Below are 19,424 nucleotides of genomic sequence, written 5' to 3'. Positions count from 1 at the left end.
ACTAGTTGAAGTCCTCCTGCTGCTATGTGCGCAACAGTTAGCATTAGCTGCTGCTATGTTATCCTTGCGTGTGTTATTTTGGCTTGTTTCAGCTATTTAATCTGTTTGGTGAAATAGGATGAGCGCATTAACATCTTAAGTTTAGTTTGTAACTCTGGTTTCCTTTTCTCAGTTTTAGAGACCACACATATAAGAACACACGAACCCACACATACACATTTACACTCAGATCTCCTCCGCATCCACGTGACTACAGTACACGTACTAAATACGCAAGACGCTTCCAACTACCGTATGCTACCTCGCCTCATGGCCCGTCACTGCAGGATATTAAGCAAGCGGATACGTTAACATTGGACTTTATTGGACACTGTTGTGACATTGGATGTTGATTGTCAAACTGTTGGATAAAATTGATCAAGCAGCTACCTGGCTCCTCCTTATTCCACCATCTTGCCTTGCCTTCCCTTTTCCGAGCATTCTGGCCACAAAGTGAGTGGCGCTCTGGCCGGCGCCCCCAGCTTCGGTAAGATAAAAATTTGAACCACCAGATCTGCAGTCAAGAGTCGCACACAGCTATCGACATAGCCTCCCCAACAATGGCCATTCTACATTTCAGCGGCGACACCTTTCCACATTCACGCTTCCTTCGCCTTTTGAAGTTCACCTGACACAAAATAAAAACCTCACGGGAGAAGCAGTCTAGAGACTTGTGCACTGGATGGAAAATAACGAGCGTGTCCGCGCGCCCCAATGTACGCATGGTGGTGGCCAAAATGTAAACTCTGGCTAATTTACAGCTACTACGATGTGCTGTCGCCAACTGTAACCGTTTATTGTGCTGCCCGCCGTCATACTCACCGACGCACCATCTCTCCTGTTGGTCGACATGGCTGAGCGTCCAACTTCTTCCTGATCTTCCTCGACCAGTGGATCAGTTATACGCACTGAAGAAACATCTCTCCCATGTTGGTAGCATTGCTGAGCGGCTTCTTCTTCCTCTTCAACTAGCGGAGCTAAACCTGATTGGTTGGACGTTGGATGAACTGCAACTTCTGCGGCTGCCCTTGAATTCTGCTGCGACGGCGCAAGGCCTGAGGCTGCCTTCATCCGCTGTGTGGCCCCCTTGACGCCCACAGGACTGGCCCCACCAAGACCTTCAAGTTGGCCTGTATTTTAAGTAGGGGCCTTTATTCTATTGTGTCAATGCGCCCGATCTCACCATTATGTAATTGTGTTTAATATTTTAATCAATACAAAAGATAGATTCAAGTTCATTGAGATAAAAAGTGCAATATATAGGAATGTCAATAAGAGCCTTGAACGGATTGCAGAAGTAGTGGTTGTAAAACATGTTGTACTAAACAATTTGAGTCGTGATATTTAAAAACCTGGAAATGTTGGCGTTTTATTTTGAAGGTGTATGATCACATGACCCGAGTCGGTTGAGCTGGTACTGTGGAATTGTGGGAGTTTATAGAGAAGACTAATTGAAGCAGAGATATATACACTCAACTAATCACAAATCAAATATGGGAGCTTTTCATTAAAACCACCTCATAGAATTGCCTTTTTGCATCAAAGTTTCTGTGTTGAAAACAGCTCAAAAACCTTAAAAGCAAACAACAATCTTACCAACAAATCACTTTAAGATGACATGTTGGAGTTGAAACCTCCGAACACTGCTGCACCAACAAATGGGGACAAAAGTCAAGGTGGAAATCATGACATGCATGTCCAAATAAAGACATTGAGAATGAAATGGACAGAGGATATTGAAATTAATGAAGAAATAATAAAGTTTGAAATAAATATTGAAAAACTGAAAAAATCTGTAAAAAAAAATAATGAAATATTCCATTAAGTGAATGTTGAATTAAACAAACAGCTACATAGATAATTAAAATAAAAATGAATATTGAAATATTATTATAATATATAATTGAATGAATACTGAAATAAACTAACAGTGAGATTTTGAAAACGTATTGAAACAATATTAGTGTTTATATAGGACAATTGAAATAATTGAATGAATAATAAAATAAATATTGAAAGAGGTAAATATTGAAATAAAATGCCGATTGAACAAAAAAGTGAAATACTCAAAGGGTGACATCATTTAATAAGTATCAAACTAAATGAGTACACGTTGCAACAAATACTGGAAAATTGAAAAGAAAAAAATTGCGAAATATTTAAAAAAATTGTATTGAAAAAAATTAAACCCGAAACAAATAAATACAAAACTAAATTAATACCTAAATAGTTGAATAAATGTTGAAATGAACTGTAAAATTATTTTATACATATTGAAAAGAATAATGAAACATTTGAACCTTAAAGTAAACACTGAAAGAAGATGAAAATGCGTGAACATTGTTTGGAAATGTTTGAATAAATATTGAAATAGTTAAATATTAAAATGTAAAATAATAAATATTGAAATAAATAAACACTGAAATAACGGAATACTTATCAAAAGAAGTGAAATAAATATTCAAATAAAAGATTTAAAAAACATCAATTAAATATTGAGATATTTAAATTAATATGTTAAGTGTTGAAACATATAAATTATTTTTTTAGATAATAGAATAAATCTTGAAATAAACAGTGAACTATTCCCCTCAAAATATGAAATATGCCCCAAACCTTTGGGGCACCCGGAGCTTCACAGTTCCCCAGCAAGTCCGTCATTCAAGCAGCAGCCACGGTTGCCGACGGGCTTTCATTTTGAAATGTTTCAACAATTCTATTACAACCAGCAAAACTAATAAAATGTATCATGGCGTGGTTCAATTTGCAGGTAAATGGTTACATCTATAGGTGACTTGATGAAAGCGCTCCACACACGCTGCGGCTCCTGGGCCTAATTTCCAGCAGCCAATCATATCGTAGCGGGGCGTGTCCTGTATGACTTCCGCCACACGTCTACTGTGCACTGTTTTTTGATCCGTAACAAAACAAGCTCCGCTAAATCATTTTTTCCGATTTAGTGCTGAAGTTACCCAATGCAGCCTCCACACAGGACGCCCATCACTGCTTTAAAGGACCACGACCTATCATTTATCAAGTCTTTGTGTCTGGATGAACTCGCCTCAGCGCGCGTTGATGCTTCTCCGCCTTGTTATCTTATTTTAGCTTAGCTTAGTTTATCTTAGCTTAGCTTATTTTAGCTTAATTTCGTTTAGTTTAGTTAGCTCGCTAACAAAGAGAAGCACACGACTCATCGTCAAACAGCGACCAGGAAGTGCGCATTTGTTACGATTGTCGTGTGGAGTTGTGTGCAATGACGACAACAAAGTACGAGGAGGAACTTTGTGGAATAAAAGAAGAGAACGAGCAACATCTTCAACTGCTGGGCGAAGTTTGCAAGCAGCCTCGTGTTGTGCTAGACGGAGCAGGTTTGTACACTTCTTACTCTCGTTTGCTCGGTAAATAACGACTTTCTATCGTTAAAAATATGCACGTCACATGTGTTTGTATTTCAATGTCTTTACTAGTGTATGGTAATGATGGTCAGGTGAATTTGTTTGGGGAAAATGCGTTCATAGGTTTTTGTCCCTTTAGTTTTATTCATTGCCTTCTAGGTCTGTTTATCCATTTGTTCAAGCCAAATGAAATCAGCCCAGAAAATGTGTGCCAAAGATGAACCATTCGGGGGGGGATGGTAAATGGGCTATCAATTGTATAGCGCTTCTCTACTCACACTCTCATTTACCTACTGATGACGCAGCATCAGGAGCAACTCGGGGTTCAGTATCTAAACCCCATATCCCCCTCCCCAGTATAAAATCAAACTGAATATTTAACATATGCCATTTTCTGGGCTTTATATCTTGTTCAATCCATTCCAGTGATGAAACGGGACTGCATAAAAAAGCAATTTTTTCGGACCACACAGGTGCAGGAGGAGATTCACCTCCACTGCCGAAAAGTACCCTCTGCCTTGTTAACATTGACAGAGGATGAGGAAAAATTGTTGGGAGCTGTACCGTTAACACTGTGGTCACAAGGACCATCAGATGTAGGTCTCATAAAGGGAGCATTGCCATTTCAAATTAGGCCCACTACTGAATACAGGCCCTGTGTGCGTCAATACCCGTTAAAACCAGACGCAATCGAGGGAATAAGACCGCTGTTAAATGATTTACTAAAAGCAGGAGTGATTATAGAGTGTGGTAATTCTCTGTGCAATTTTCCTTGTGAAAAAAGCTCCCCCATCCACTGGTTGGAGGTGGATTCAGGACTTGCAGGCTGTCAATGCAGCAGTCCTCCAACGTGCGCCATGTGTGCCTCTGATCCACATACACTATGAAATAATTTGAGGCCAGATGATGCTATTTTTACTGTGGTGGACATTTGTAATGCATTCTTCTCTGTTTCGGTGGCAGAGGACAGTCAATTCTGGTTTGCATTCACTTTTGGAGGGAAAAAGTATACTTTTACTCGATTACCGCAGGGATATTGTGAATGTCCAACCATTTACTCCCAAGTAATGACAGCTAGCATGGCTAAATTGAACCCTCGGGGGTGAAGTCAAATTATAGTCTATGTATACTGTTGCGTTCTCTGACAGAGACAGAGAGACAGAGATAGATAGAGAGAGAGAGAGAGAGAGATTGTATAAAACTCATGTACGTCACGTCATGTTTTCGTCATCAAAGAGCCACGTTTAGCTCGTCATCATGAAAAAAAGGGGCGTTAATGAAATATTTTCGTCATCGTTGACGAAAACAACACTGGTTTTATAATACATACAAGTCACTTCCTGCAAGTTGTCAACCACAGGTCGATTAGAAAATAGGTTTTACTTACTCATTCCGAGTGTTTCCGAACCTCATGGAAGCTTGAAGAATCGTGGCTCCAGCCTCCGGAAGTGACGTAGATATAGCTAAACCGCTCGCTACACCATAGATTGTACAATTTCCATGCGCTACAAACAGCACATTCAATGGCGTGGGATGTTTTGGAATGAGAGGAAAAAGCTGTAGCTGAGGGGGCGCGAGATTCAAACGGCAGACGAGGTTCTAGAGGGCTACAGAAAAGTTTTCAATGTTTGCACCCTGACCTTTGATAGGTCACACCAGAACCCACACTGGTGAGAAACCTTTTGCACACTCACATTGTGGACAAAGATTCTCTTGTAAGTTGACGGTTCAAAAATGGACAAGTGGGTGCCGAATTCTTGGAAGCTATCATTATTTTTTGCTTTTGTAGTGCTTAAATGTTAGTGAGGTTAGTACACCGTCATAGATGCAGTCGTGCCAATCATTTCTTAAAGGGGCTCATGTACATATGAGGCCAGTGCCGCTTTTGACCTGAGTCACCACTCAAAAAGGTGCACAAAATGCATCAGTAAGTGAATTTGCAAATGGCGAACAGCATGTCGTAATCCAAAATTAGCTGGCTCTCATAATAACCTTCATCCTAAATATGAACTATAATAATACCATGTGCGTTTGTCTTCTTGTCTTGCAGACATCAGTGAATATGTTCATCCTCGCATTAAAGAGGAAGAGGAGGACAAAGAGATCCCCCACTTTAAAGAGGAAGAGGAACAGCAGTCTCCTTCCGTAATAAAAGAGGAGGTACCAGAGATTCCTTGTAAGAAAGAGGAGGAGGACAAGGATATCTGCAAGTTGCCATCGACTCATGTATCTTTGAAGAGTAAAGATGAAGGTCAAAGTGAGGTGAGCAGAGGGGCGGAGCCTCCAAGCAGCAGCTCATGTCAGCACGTGACAACACAAGGTGAAGGGGACCGCTGGGGAGGATCACAAGGAGACAGCCATCGACCTCCACTATCTGTTAGTAATGAGACGTCATCAAATGGTGGTGATGATGACAATGATGAAGAACGTGATGGTGATATGACATGTAACAATGACAACAAATGCTGGAAATGTTCTGAGTGTGGGAAAACTTGTGCTTTCAAGGGACGTTTAAAACACATGAGAATACACGCTGAAGAGAAACCTTTTTCCTGCTCAGTTTGTGGCAAAAGATTCTCTCAGAAGGGAAACTTAATACGTCACACCAGAACACACACTGGTGAGAAACCTTTTGCATGCTCAGTTTGTGGACAAATATTCTCTCAGAAGGGAAGCTTAATAAGTCACACCAGAACACACACTGGTGAGAAACTTTTTTCCTGCTCAGTTTGTGGCCAAAGATTCTCTCAGAAGGGAATCTTAATGAGTCACACCAGAACCCATACTGGAGAGAAACCTTTTGCATGCTCAGTTTGTGGACAAATATTCTCTCAGAAGGGAAGCTTAATAAGTCACACCAGAACACACACTGGTGAGAAACCTTTTTCCTGCTCAGTTTGTGGCCAGAGATTCTCTCAGAAGGGAAACTTAATAGTTCACACCAGAACCCACACTGGTGAGAAACCTTTTGCATGCTCAGTTTGTGGACAAATGTTCTCTCATAAATTAAGCTTAAAAATACACACAAGTACACACACCGGTGAGAAACCTTTTGCATGTTCTCATTGTGGACAAATGTTCTCTCATAAGGTAACCTTAAAAAGACACACAAGAACACACACTAGTGAGAAACCTTTTGGATGTTCAGATTGTGGCCAAAGATTCTCTCTGAAGGGACACTTAAGACGTCACACCAGAACCCACACTGGTGAGAAAACTTTTGCCTGTTCAGTTTGTGGCCAACGCTTCTCACGGAAGGTTTCTGTCAAGAGACACAAGTGTTCTGGTGACAACCGCAATAATCAAGTTAATGTTAACAGCTAAAGTATTTAACATGATAATTATTTTCAAAATCTGCATTGTTTTATTCAATGTAACATCTTTTTTTTTTTTTATTTTACCCTCGTCTCTGTATCTACTAAAAGCCTGTTTTTTACCACTTTTTTTTTTTTTTTTTACCAATTACCACTGTTGGTCCGTTTTTAAGCAATGTATGCGCTATGTACAATATTTTTGTGATTTCTATACCAGGGCTGGAGCCTGGGTGTGCACAGGCCCACCCAGATTGACAGACGTCCCACCCAGTGAGATTCATGAAAAAAAAAAAAAAAGTTTAAAGTTTTTATAAATTATCATGAAATTATTTTTAAATTTGTTTCATTGTGTTTTTTATTGTATTGAATATTAAGAATGGCATAATTGTGGTTGTCTAAGGAAGACCTGAACTTCATATTATTCACTTTGTCATTTTATTTGAATATACGATGTGTCGGGACAGGAGGACTGTGCTCAGTGAGGGAAATATTCAGGCCAACCCTGATTTTTCCAGACCCACCCATTAGTCACGTTCTGGCTCCGCCCCGTTCCATATGAAGTAACTTCTTGATTGATTACCTGGACTGTGAAGAAACTTTGACTTTTGATAGGAAGGTGGGAAAGTGTACATATATAATTCTGCATTCAATGCAAATAATCAAAGTGTGAGTCTTTTTTTTTTTAAACAATGAAATACGCTGTTTATTTTGATTTTGGAGGCTTGTTGAAGCGATTCAGTGTAACCCGAGTTCCCTTTATATCGTCTCTATTTTCATATATTTTTGTTCTTCCAAATTGTTTGCTCGTTATTTTCTTTTTTTTTTTTTAAGTTGTATGTGTGTGTTTGATAAATGTTGTTTTAGGGATGTGTGTGTTGATCATTTTTTTTAGTTTACAAGTATTAATTCTTTTTGTTAGTCAAAGGCTTTTTATCTTCTGTTTTTTACCTGATCATTTCTCACTGGACAGTGATTGAGAAATCAGGGTTTGTCCAGTCATCCTGGAAAAGTTAAGAAAATTGAACATATGTTTCGAGCAGAGCTGGGCACTTGACCATTTTTTGCCGGTCCGGCCACGACCCTCCACCCTTGATTTGGGTACCATTCCGGCCGCGACCCTCCGGCCATATTCATAAACATTGTCGGCCCCCGCCCCGTTCCGCCCCCGACCCAAAAATAAAAAAGCGTCCGTGATTGACGTTGCTACGGGAGAGACGCTAACGACAGAGGCTTTTTAAGGATCATTATCTGGCTAATTTACGATTCAAACCCGCTGTGGAAACGCTTCAAAATGCGCCACATCGTACTGTAGCGTCTCCCAATGATACGCCATCAGTCGTAGTTCAATGAAAGCGTTTTTATTCATTCCACCGGCTACTGTCGGCCGTAGCCGACGCCAACACAAGTACAACAGCTATTCAGTCCACCCAGTCACACACTCTCTCTCCTTCGTCCTCCGCTCCTCCTCTCTCGCCCGCACCCCCTCCCATCCAGCAAGCCGCGCGACGCATTCAACAGGATCGGAAACAGTATAACTCTGCAAAACACGAATTCAACCTTTCACCGAGTAGGCTGAGATGAATTTTTGGCCACCTCGCAAGCACGTCACACGCACGAGGGCCGATAGCGGGCCGAACTAAAATACATCTCCGGCCATGCTTAGTTGAGCCATTTTTTAAAATTTGACCCAAATTATTTCTTTATCACTGCTGTTAATATGTACAAAAACACATGTATCACGAGTTTGCTTTTTAGATAAATTTTGTTTTCAGTATTTCTTCACCCATTTTTTCATACTTTTGTCAGATTCGAGTTATTTCTGTGACCACGTGGGCTTTCCTTTCAATAATAGAGGGTGTAATTGATTTATTTCATTCATCATTATATTTTTATAACAGTTTATTAAGTGACACATTGTTAGATTTGTTTTGCATTTATTCTTGTGTGCATATTCTCACATTGTTTTGGAGCGCTTGCTTCTTTGTTTTTTCTTTTTTTTTTCAGAAAGTTTACATACAAACTAATAAGGCATATATTAATCTATAAATTCGAACAGTAGAAACGGCATACAAGAAAATGAAGTAATACTGAAAATAAATAAATAAACAAAACAAAAAATAAATAAATTGTGAGGGTCTCAATCAAGAAGAGCAAAAAGGTCCATCAAGGAAAATAGTCTCTGGGCATTTTTGTTTGACATGTCATACAAGGATTTTTTGAAAAGCATGAGATCATTCTTCCAAATGTTAATGTGAGGCTTCGCTTTGGGAAATGTACACCTACTTTATGTATAAAATGTTTCACAAGAGAAAGCAAATTGTTCACCAAAAAGTCCAAGTCTTTCTCCTTTAACTGAACTCCCACTTTAATGGACATCCAGTTTAAAGGGAGCAACACAATTTGTTTGGATGCTAACCAGCTCTGAAAGGCTAACCAAAATGTATCTTCGTGAGGAATTGGATAAGACAAATAACGTTTTCTAATTTACTATGTTCTTCGACAACAACTAACGACTGAACGAGAAGAGTGAAAGAAGGCGAGAAATAGACTTCATCGTTTGAGTGCGCGTGGAGGAAACGCGGTGGGAAGCCGACCAGACAGAGTGCAACACGCTAAAGTCAGGTGCGCAATGTCGTTCGCAGGACTACAGCGAGTGGGGGGGACCCTACCACGGATACGAGAATGCAGTACCAAATTCTCTTGGACAGCTGATTGCCTGGTCCTGCACTTACACTCGCCCGTTCTTCTGCCAAAAAGGTCCAAAAGTCCCAAGTGCTCACTTTGCACTCCATCTTGTCGCACGCTCTCTCATATTTGCACCCTCTTGCATCCCTGCAAGCCAAGCGCCAAGTACCTCCTCCTCCTCAACAGCCGGCAAGTGGGCGACGCACACCGCAGTCCGCATTTGGCCGGTCGCCTGTCGCACGTTTGCTCTCAAGCGCCGTCTCGCTTGCAGGCTGGACTGACAAACGCGGCTGGTGGGTGGACAACCCCTCCAACGACTTCTGCTACCTGCTCAACCGCAAGGCCACCAAGACCTGGAAGCCGGCCCAAGACGACTGCCAACGCCTCAAAGGGAACCTGCTCAGCATCACCGACTGGCACGAGTAGAACTTTGTACACAGTAAGATTACCATCTCCGTCAAACGTCATAAATTCCATTGGAAATTACGGAACGATTTTCTGCATCATTTGCACAGTGGTGGTGTCATTTGTGATTGCTAGTTTGCTCTTCTTGTTCATTCTGCCAAAAAGCGACTTTCCCTTTCTGCTCGAGATCGGAACTTCAAATGGCTGCCATGAAAAATGGGGACACACCACATCACAGACACTGCTGGGCTTATGCAAATATAAATTCAAATGAACCGATGAATCGACGACTAATTGATGACATTAGGCAAGGCAAGTTTTTGTCTGGCAAATCTCATGTACAAGACAATTGAAAGTGCTTTGCATACATTAAAAGGATTACAGAACAAGAAACAAAATATTGAGACGTGACAAAAAACACAAATAGGGAACGAAAACAATTTGTTGCCTTCGATTTTGATGCTGATGAAGCTGCAATTGGCATGCTGATTCCAGAATTGCACTGTTTTTTTTCCAGCATGTCAAGTTTTTACCCCCCGCAGCTTAGCCTCCAGTGTGCAGTCACAATTGAGACCAATCCAATCAATTTACCATGCATGTTTTTGGAATGTGGGAGGAAACCGGAGTACCCGGAGAAAACCCACGCAGGCACGGGGAGAACATGCAAACTCCACACAGGGAGGCCGGAGCCGGGATCGAACCCACGACCTCTGAACTGTGAGGCGGACGTGCTAACCAGTCGGCGAAAATGTAAACGCTTTTATTTGCAAAATTTAAACGCTTTTATTGTAATACCCTTTCCGGTCTGACAATACCCCTGTCTGAGATGACCCCTCCTCCGGCCAGATCCCCTTGAAAAAAAACGTTAAGAGATACTACGTACCCTAAAGTATCCATCCATCCATTATCTATACTGCTTCTCCACACAACGGTCGCGGGCGTGCTGGAGCCTATCCCAGCTGTCTCCGGGCAGTAGGCGGGGGACCCCCTGAATTGGTTGCCAGCCAATCTACCCTAAAGCATCAAAGACCAAATAGAAGGTCGCCACTCGCCAAGTGGTGGTTAGGGTTCTGCAGCGTGCGCGCTCCCGCTGGGTGACCAAGGTTAACCAATGAGGTTGAGCTTCAGCCGCTCAAATCCGTCGCCCTTGATTGGTCGAGATGGCGCGTTTCACCTATCCCCGCCCCCAGCACCCGTCTCTTATGTACAAGTACTAATCGTGAGTCTCTACAAGTACAAATCTGTTTTGCTCCATATGATAGTGGTAAATGTGGTGCAAAAGTCACGTGTGCGTACAGCAGCAGAAAGAACACTCGTGACTCCAAGTGCCGACTTCTTCAACTACAAATCAGTGTTGTGCTGTGTTGTGTTGTGTTATTGCATCTATAAACCTACAGAGGGCACTGTTAGCCATGAGAAGGTACAAGAGCAGGGGGAACCTAATGTTAGAAGAGTGAAGAAGAATAGATGTGAAGTGAAGCGCATTGCTGGTCTCTCTGATTACTTATTTTACATTACAAGCAATATACAACAATCAGTATTTCCCCACAAGTACAAATCAAATTTAGCTTCAAGTAAAACAATTTTTCCACAACTACAAGTCGTTTTTCCTACCAAGGAGAATTTTGTTTTTCACACATACAAGTTGTCGTTTCTACAGGTATAATTTTTTCCTTTTTTTACAAGTACAATCTTTTTTTCAGGTGCATTTTTTTCAGATACACAATTTCACACGCCTTCAAATTGTTTTCTCAACGAATAGATTTTTTTTTACCATTTCCTTGTTGCGAGTACAAATTTCCTTGGTACAAGTACAAGTTACTTTTGCAACAAATTTACCTCCATAGAAATTAGGGGCGGCTCGTTTGAATTGGTTTTCTCGAGTGGAGACTGGCTAAACCGCAGAATTTCGGAGGCGGGGCAAACCTGACCCAACAGACACCAAAATGAACCAATCGGCGAGGAGCGGATGTGACGTTGCGCAAAAAATACTCTAGCCCGACAGCCCTTTTTCTTTTTAACCGAAGCATACACAGCACTGCATTTTCCGGAATTTGTATCAAATGTACTCGAGAGACTCAACGCAGGCGCCCCTGGATACTTTTTTAGACTAAATATCTTATATTAAATCACCGTCTTTGCTTTAAATCGTCTCGATGCACGTTGTAGCTTCTCGACCTGGCCTGGTTTAGCTTAGTCTGGCTTAGCCTAGCTTGCTAGCCGCTATCAAAGAGACGCGTTTGAGATCAACAACACATCGATCAGCAGAGATCAAACTGTGTGCGTCGAGTGTTGTTGTTGTCGTGTGGAAATGTGTGCTAGAAGGACAGCAGAGTACGAGGAGAAACTTTGTGGGGCGAAAGAGGACAACGACGCTGTTTTCAAGAAGTCTCCGGTTGGTTCAAGAAGGGCAGGTTTGTTCGCTTCACAACATTCCTGTATTTGTTTTTTATGACGATACAGTGAATATGACATTAACATCGAAATAATGTGTGACTTGATCCCATTTCTGTACATATTCAGCTACACAGGCAGTAATAAATCACAAATTTTAAACAGTGAAAGTGTTACTCCACTAGCGAGAAAAAGTTGGGTTGACGTTCGATATTCAATCATCAATTGCCAAAAATAGTCGCCAAAAATCTGTTAACATTTTGTCATTTTGATTGCTGTCGTAGATGTCTAAACAAAGCCTCTAACTACTACACCTCAAATTTTATCATATAGGTCATTTTGGAGAAATTGGAGCCAATTCATAGATAAGTATAGTGCTAAATTGACACAAATATTCATAAAAATCAGGTGAAGCACTTTTTCTCATTCTGATTGATGTAGTAGATGTCAAAACAAAGCCTCAAACTACTACACCTCAAATTGTATCATATAGGTAATTTTGGGGAAGTTGGAGCCAATTCATAGATGAATATAGTGCTAACGTGACACAAATATTCACCAAAAATCAAGTAAAACACGTTTTCTCATTCTAATTTGCTGTAGTAGGTGACTCCAACTTTTACAAAATGAGCGATATAACGAAAATTTGAGGTGTAATAGTTTGAGGCTTTGCTTTGACATCTACTACAGCAATCAGAATGAGAAAAAGCGTTTTACTTGATTTTTGGTGAATATTTATGTCAATTTAACACTATACTCATTCTGGAATTGGCTCCAACTGCTCCAAAATGAGTTATATGATAAAAATGTTAGGTGTAGTTGTTAGAGGCTTCGCGTTGCCATCTACTACATCAATCAGAATGAGAAAAAGTGCTTCACCTGATTTTTATGAATATTTTTGTCAATTTAGCACTATACTCATGCTTGAATTGGCTTCAACTTCTCCAAAATGACCTATATGACAAAGAAAATTAGGTGTAGTACTTAGATGCCTCCCTTTGTAATCCACTACAGCAATAAGAATGAGAAAATGTTAATTGACTGATTTTTGGTCAATATTTTTCTTTTTTCTTCTTTCTGACACACGACATACACATAACATGAAATTTGTGGACGGTCCCTAACTCACGAACATGGAACGTCAAGCCAACTTTTTCTCGCTATGAATACTATCAATCGCAAATGGTTAAATTGGGACAGCGACCGTTGCTTGGAATCGTTGCGCTGCATAAACGGTTTAATAAAATAAGTCAAAAAGCAATAAAACAAAGACTATATCATCATAATTTAGGTAAAATTATGTGCCAATAGAAGCAAACATTTTTCTAACTTTCTTTTTAAATCAAGTAACCCGCGCGAATGTTTTAGAACTTGTGTATTTACACTTATGCTCTTAAATCTTACTAAGTCTTTGTGAAATATAATATTGGCAATATTTTGGACGAAAGACTGATCATGAGGGAATGTTTTCTTTTATTTGGAGATAGTGGTCGGGTGAAGTGTTTTGCTGTTACGTAATTGCCTTGAAACAGTATTCATACCACTTCAACGTTTCCCCATTTTGCCACCTTACACCTTACACCTTACACATATGTTTACACATTTTTCTGTCACTGTACTGCGGCCCTTTTGCGTTTTTGTTTTTGTAGTGAATAAAAAATACTGTCTACTACAGAAAGAATGTTAATGTTATGTTGAATGTATTATATCCATCTTGTGTCTTTTATCTTTCCATTCCAACAACAATTTACAGAAAAATATGGCATATTTTGGAGATGGTTCCAATTGCGATTAATTGCGATCAATTATTTTTAAGCTGTGGTTAACTCGATTAATTGTTTGACAGCCCTAATATCTATCTATCTATCTATCTATCTATCTATCTATCTATCTATCTATCTATCTATCTATCTATAAGCGATATATAGATAGATAGATATACACACACTAAAAAGAGTGCCAAGCTCTCACCCAATCAGTGATGGGAGACACAGAACATCGTGCAGTTGTGTTCTGCATCAAACGAAAAAATGTTCTACTTATTGGAGGAATGGTTTTTATGGCAGTTCAAACTTGAGGGAAATGATTTCTGTACTGCATGTACTGTATTTTGTGCAGAATTTGCCTCTCATTTAAAAAATGAACTGTACATTAAAATAAATCCAAACCTGGCATGCTGATTGTATGGGCCCCCCAGGAAGAAGAATCCAATGGAATGTTTTTCTACTTATTGAAGGAATGTTTTTTATGGCAGTTTAAACTTGAGGGGAATGATGGTTTCTCTACTGCATCTACTGTATTTTGTGCAGACTTTGCCTCTAATTTAAAAAACTGTACAGTAAAATCAGTCCACACTTTGTATGCAGATAGTTTGGGCCCTCAGGAAGAAGAACCCACTGGAATGATGTTGTACTTATTGGAGGAATGTTTTTTATGGCAGTTCAAACTTGAGGGAAATGATGTTTTTTGTACTGTTTGTACTGTTTTTGTGTAGACTTTGCCTCTAATTAAAAAAACAACAACAACTGTACAGTAAATTCAGTCAAAATTTGGCATGCTGATTGTATGGGCCCCCACGAAGAAGAATCCACTGGAATGATTTTCTACTTATTGGAGGAATATTTTTTATGGCAGTTTAAACCTGAGGGGAATGATGATTTCTGTACTGCATGTACTGTATTTTGTGCAGAATTTGCCTCTAATTAAAAAAAAATGTACAGTCAAATCAGTCCAAACTTGGCATGCTGATAGTATGGGCCCCCAGAAAGAGAATCCAATGGAATGTTTTTCTACTTATTGGAGGAATGTTTTTTATGGCAGTTCAAACTTGAGGGAAATTATGATTTCTGTATTGAATGTACTGTATTTTTTGCAGACGTTTGCCTCTACGATGGTACCTCTACTTACGAACGTCTCTAAATACGAAATTTTCAAGTTACGAAACGCCTCAACAGTAAAATATTTCCTCTTGTTACGAAAGAAATTTCAAGATACGAAAGGTAAAAATACAGTATGGGCTGCCACTCGCAGCTCTGGGGTTTCCTGAACGCAACATACTCATATCTGCTCTGCCATTGGCTATTACCTAGCATCTTCCTGGCATCCCATTGGCTAAGAGGGACCTCTACCGGATGTGTCTACGTGTGGAGATAGATAGATGGATGCAGCGTCCTCGTCATTCGCCCCTCAGGCCATGAGGCGTTCCGATAGTTTGACGTGAATTAGAAACGAGGAAAAGAAAAAGAGGAGAAATCAGTTTTTTTGTCCATACAAACGAAGCAAGAGATAATAGAAAAGTATGAAAGGGGGATGCGTTTGGTTGATCTTGCCCAAGAATATGAACGTAATGTATCGACAGCCGCCACGTTATTAAATCAGTTGTTTACAAAACGCCACAAAAACCACTTCTGAGAGAGAACATGAACCAAAGAGAGCAAAAAGCGATGAGGACAGCAATTATAAGGTAAACGACCATCATTTTTATTCCTTACTATATTCTTTGTTTTTTTACATTATGCACAACTCTCATTTATTGTGCTATAATCTAATTGTAGCATGTATTTGTTACATGTTTTCATGCATTTTTATGCTTTATAAAACATTTATGTCTGAATATTGGGGGGCTTGGAACGGATTAGGGCATTTACATGGAAAACATATATCTACTTACAAAATTCTTTCCAGAACCAATTAATTTCGTAAGTAGAGGTACCACTGTAATTTAAAAAAAACGTACAGTAAAATAAGTTCAAACTTGACATGATGATAGTATTCCTCTTCAGGAAGAAGAATCCACTGAAATGATTTTCTACTTATTGGAGGAATGTTTTTTATGGCAGTTCAAAGGTGAAGGAAATTATGATTTCTCTACTGTGTCTTATATTTTGTGCATACTTTGCCTCTATTTTTTGAAAAAACTGTACAGTAAAATCAGTCCAAATTTCACATGGTGATAGTATGGGCATCCAGGAATAAGAATCTACGGGAATGATTTTCTACTTATTGGAGAACGTTTTTTTTGGCAGTTCGAATGTGAGGGAAGTGATACATTGCGCACTATACATGCGGAAAAGCATTAACCGTAATGTTTAGAATACGCGCGCACTCAAAAACGTAGGAGCGGATAGCTTGACCACGGAAAAAGGAGAGCATGAAAGCTTGACCGCAGTCGTTAGCGTCCCTCCCACGGATGTTTTTTTTTTGGGGGGGGGACTATGTTTATGAATATGGCCGGGGGTCGCGGCCAGAAGGGTACCCAGATCAAGGGTGGAGGGTCGCGGCCGGATCAGCAAAAAAGGGTCAAGTGCCCAGCTTTGGTGATTTGTAAATTATATTTGGGGTCTCACACACGCACACACACACACACACACACACACATACATACGCGTATATAGTTCAAAGTTCGTACAGTTTGGTCAAATTTGAAAATGTAGTTATACTAGCAAATTATTTTGCCTTCAAAACCCCTTTCTCAGTGTTGAATATGTTGTAAAGCATGAGAGCAATGTCTAGATGTTTGAGACGTCACAAGAGCAAGAAATATGAGCTTCAAAGTTCAGCTTGATATGAATCTTTTCACAAGAAGCTCATTTCCTCTGTTCTCAAGTCAGAACAGGAAAAATTGGTAAAACTTGTTCGACTGCTGATTTCTACTGAAAGAAGAGAGTCTAATCTTTCCTTTTGGTAGGGTTTTGTGGTCATATTGCTGCAGAACACAATGTTCTGTGGGCCTTGAAAGATGAGTGAAAATCCTTTAAAACAGCTGGCAAGGTGGAGGTGGCTACTCGTCTACCTCTCTGTCGTTTCTAGGTAACAAATGACTACGAAGGGGCATGCTGACAATCGGACGGTTACCGTTTCGCTCCACTGCAGTGCCTTGCGCCTGTACCTGTGACTCCTTCCTGTGCCAATGTAGTGCTGTGTGATCATATTATGACATGATGCGTAGTATTATTTAAAAATGGCAAACGTGTTATATAACCCTAGAGTTTTTATTATGTTACTAATTTGTAGGGTCAGTATTAGGGTAGCATAGAGAAAATTTGCATCTCAACTTCACAGAAGTGTTTTTTTTTTCAGCCCAAGGGCATGTTCCAACCTTTTTGCTCTCCACAGGTTTTCTTTTACACTTAATTAATATCATGTTTAATTATATAATTATTTATCAAATCATTTCTTTTTCTGTAAATTGTTTATCTATTTATCTTTACATTCATGTCTGAAGTTGCCAGAAAAATAAATTGATAAAAAAAAGCATGAGTTCTAACATTTTTGTTTTAATTTTCGAAGCAAAACAAAATCAATAAAATCTTATCGATACCCATCCCTAGCCACCACTCAAAAAGGTGCAATGTGCAAGTCTTTCCATAAATAACCATGGATAGGCACCCCCAAAAATGTATCAGTAAGTGAATTTGCAAATGCCAAACAGTAATCCTAACTCATCTGGCTCTCCTAATAACCTTCATTCTAAATACAAACCTAACACTGTGTGTATGGCTTCTGTCCTCTTGCAGACATCAGTGAAGATTTTTGTCCTCACATTAAAGTGGAAGAAGATGACGAAGAGGTCCCCCACTTTAAAGAGGAAGAGGAGCACAAATCTCCTTCCGTAATAAAAAAGGAGGTGCCAGAGCTCCCTTGCATGAATGAGGAGGGAGAAGAGCCTCCCTACGTCAAAAAGGAGGAGGAGTTGCCTACGACTGGTGTCCCTTTGAAGAGTGAAAGTCAAAGTGGGGGGAGCAGAGGGGCTGGGCTTCCAAACGGCAGCTCGTGTCAACAAATGTCGACAGAGAGTGATGGAGACCAATGTGAAGGATCACAAGCAGATGGCCTCCTACCTCCATTATCAGATAGTGATGACGTGTCATCACATGCTGATGATGATAATGATGATGATGATGATGATGAAGAAGCTGAAGGTGATATAACATGTAACACTAACAACAAATGCTGGAAATGTTCTCAGTGTGGGAACACGTACGCTTATAAGAGCCGTTTAAAACACATGATGACACACACTGGTGAGAAACCTTTTGCATGCTCAGTTTGTGGCCAAAGATTCTCAAGGAAGGGAAACTTGGTAAGTCACACCAGAACACACACTGGTGAAAAACTTTTTTCCTGCTCAATTTGTGGCAAAAGATTCTCTGGGAAGCGCCATTTGACAGAACACATAAGAACACACACTGGTGAGAAACCTTTTTCCTGTTCAGATTGTGGCCAAACATTCTCTCAGAAGGGAAGCGTAAAAAGACACACTATTACCCACACTGGTGAGAAACCTTTTGCCTGTTCAGATTGTGGCCAAACATTCTCTCAGAAGGGAAGCTTAAAAACACACTCAAGAATCCACACTGGTGAGAAACCTTTTTCCTGCCTATTTTGTGACCAAAGATTCTCTAACAAGGGAAACCTAAAAACACACTCAAGAATCCACACTGGTGAAAAACCTTTTTCCTGCCTATTTTGTGGCCGAAGATTCTATAATAAGGGAAACCTAAAAAGACACACAAAAACCCACACTGGTGAGAAACCTTTTTCCTGTTCAGATTGTGGCCAAACATTCTCTCAGAAGGGACACTTAATAGGTCACACTAGAACTCACACTGGTGAGAAACCTTTTTCCTGCTTAGATTGTGGCCAAAGATTCTCAGAGATGGAAAGTGTAAAAAAACACACAAGAACCCACACTAATGAGAAACCTTTTTCCTGCTCAGTTTGTGGTCATAGATTCTCTCGCAAGAGTTCGGTCAAGAGACACAAGTGTGCTGGTGACAACCACAATGATCCAAAAGCTTGAAATAAAATGTTAATGTTTAACACCTTAAGTATTTAGCATCTTAGTTATTTGCAAAATCGGCATTGTTTTATTCTATGTTGCATCTTTTATTTTCCTCTTTGTATCTACTAAATTCCCCTGTGGACAAGCATTGAGAATTAGCACTGGTGCTCCATTTTTAAGCAATGTAGCACTTTGTGCAATGTTTCAGTGATGTCCATATGAAGTAAATTCATAATTGATTATATGGACTGTGACGAAACTTTTACTTTTGAAAGTGTACATGTTATTTTGAATGAAATACAAATCATCAAACAGCGAGACTTCTTTGTCACTGTAATAGGCTGGGTATGTTGACTTTGGAGGTTTTTTTAAGATATTCGGTGTAAGCCAAGTTCCATTTACCGTATT

The 19,424-nt window shown here is 39.9% G+C and overlaps 1 protein-coding gene, 1 long non-coding RNA gene and 1 pseudogene across 3 annotated transcripts in view; 2 read left to right on the top strand and 1 right to left on the bottom strand.

Annotated features, from left to right (window-relative positions):
• LOC147126857 (uncharacterized) overlaps window positions 1–1,140 on the bottom strand; it is a 5,714-nt gene extending 4,574 nt beyond the window's left edge. Inside the window, exon 1 of the long non-coding RNA XR_015084693.1 lies at window positions 862–1,140. This is a non-coding gene — a long non-coding RNA (uncharacterized LOC147126857). The remainder of the gene's footprint in view (window positions 1–861) is intronic.
• Window positions 1,141–2,947: 1,807 nt separating this feature from the next.
• Window positions 2,948–9,859, top strand: LOC147126856 (uncharacterized). Its single transcript, XM_086023074.1, has 4 exons — window positions 2,948–3,407; window positions 5,485–5,810; window positions 9,391–9,505; window positions 9,588–9,859. Exons 1-4 carry the CDS (start codon window positions 3,293–3,295, stop codon window positions 9,857–9,859), a joined length of 828 nt encoding a protein of 275 aa, XP_085879200.1. The 5' UTR covers window positions 2,948–3,292.
• A 1,961-nt stretch (window positions 9,860–11,820) lies between these two features.
• LOC147126855 (uncharacterized) lies at window positions 11,821–18,628 on the top strand (annotated as a pseudogene). The gene is made up of 2 exons (XR_015084688.1): window positions 11,821–12,252; window positions 17,749–18,628. The product of XR_015084688.1 is annotated as an uncharacterized LOC147126855 (transcript).
• Window positions 18,629–19,424: the final 796 nt, after the last annotated feature.

The sequence above is a fragment of the Filicampus tigris genome, chromosome 22 (assembly GCF_054856515.1).
Source record: "Filicampus tigris isolate MCC_2025a chromosome 22, RoL_Ftig_1.0, whole genome shotgun sequence".
NCBI classification, from domain to species: Eukaryota; Metazoa; Chordata; class Actinopteri; order Syngnathiformes; family Syngnathidae; genus Filicampus; species Filicampus tigris.
The sequence above is the reverse complement of the archived record's forward strand: the minus strand, read 5'-3'. Positions and strand labels throughout refer to the sequence as shown.

Bases quoted from the DNA above. Each gene is read 5' to 3' on its own strand.
- LOC147126856 (XM_086023074.1), top strand. From the start codon at position 3,293: ATGACGACAACAAAGTACGAGGAGGAACTTTGTGGAATAAAAGAAGAG. The intron at 3,408-5,484 runs GTTTGTACACTT...CTTGTCTTGCAG, and splicing joins TGTTGTGCTAGACGGAGCAG to ACATCAGTGAATATGTTCAT. The intron at 5,811-9,390 runs GTTAGTAATGAG...TGTCGTTCGCAG, and splicing joins GCCATCGACCTCCACTATCT to GACTACAGCGAGTGGGGGGG.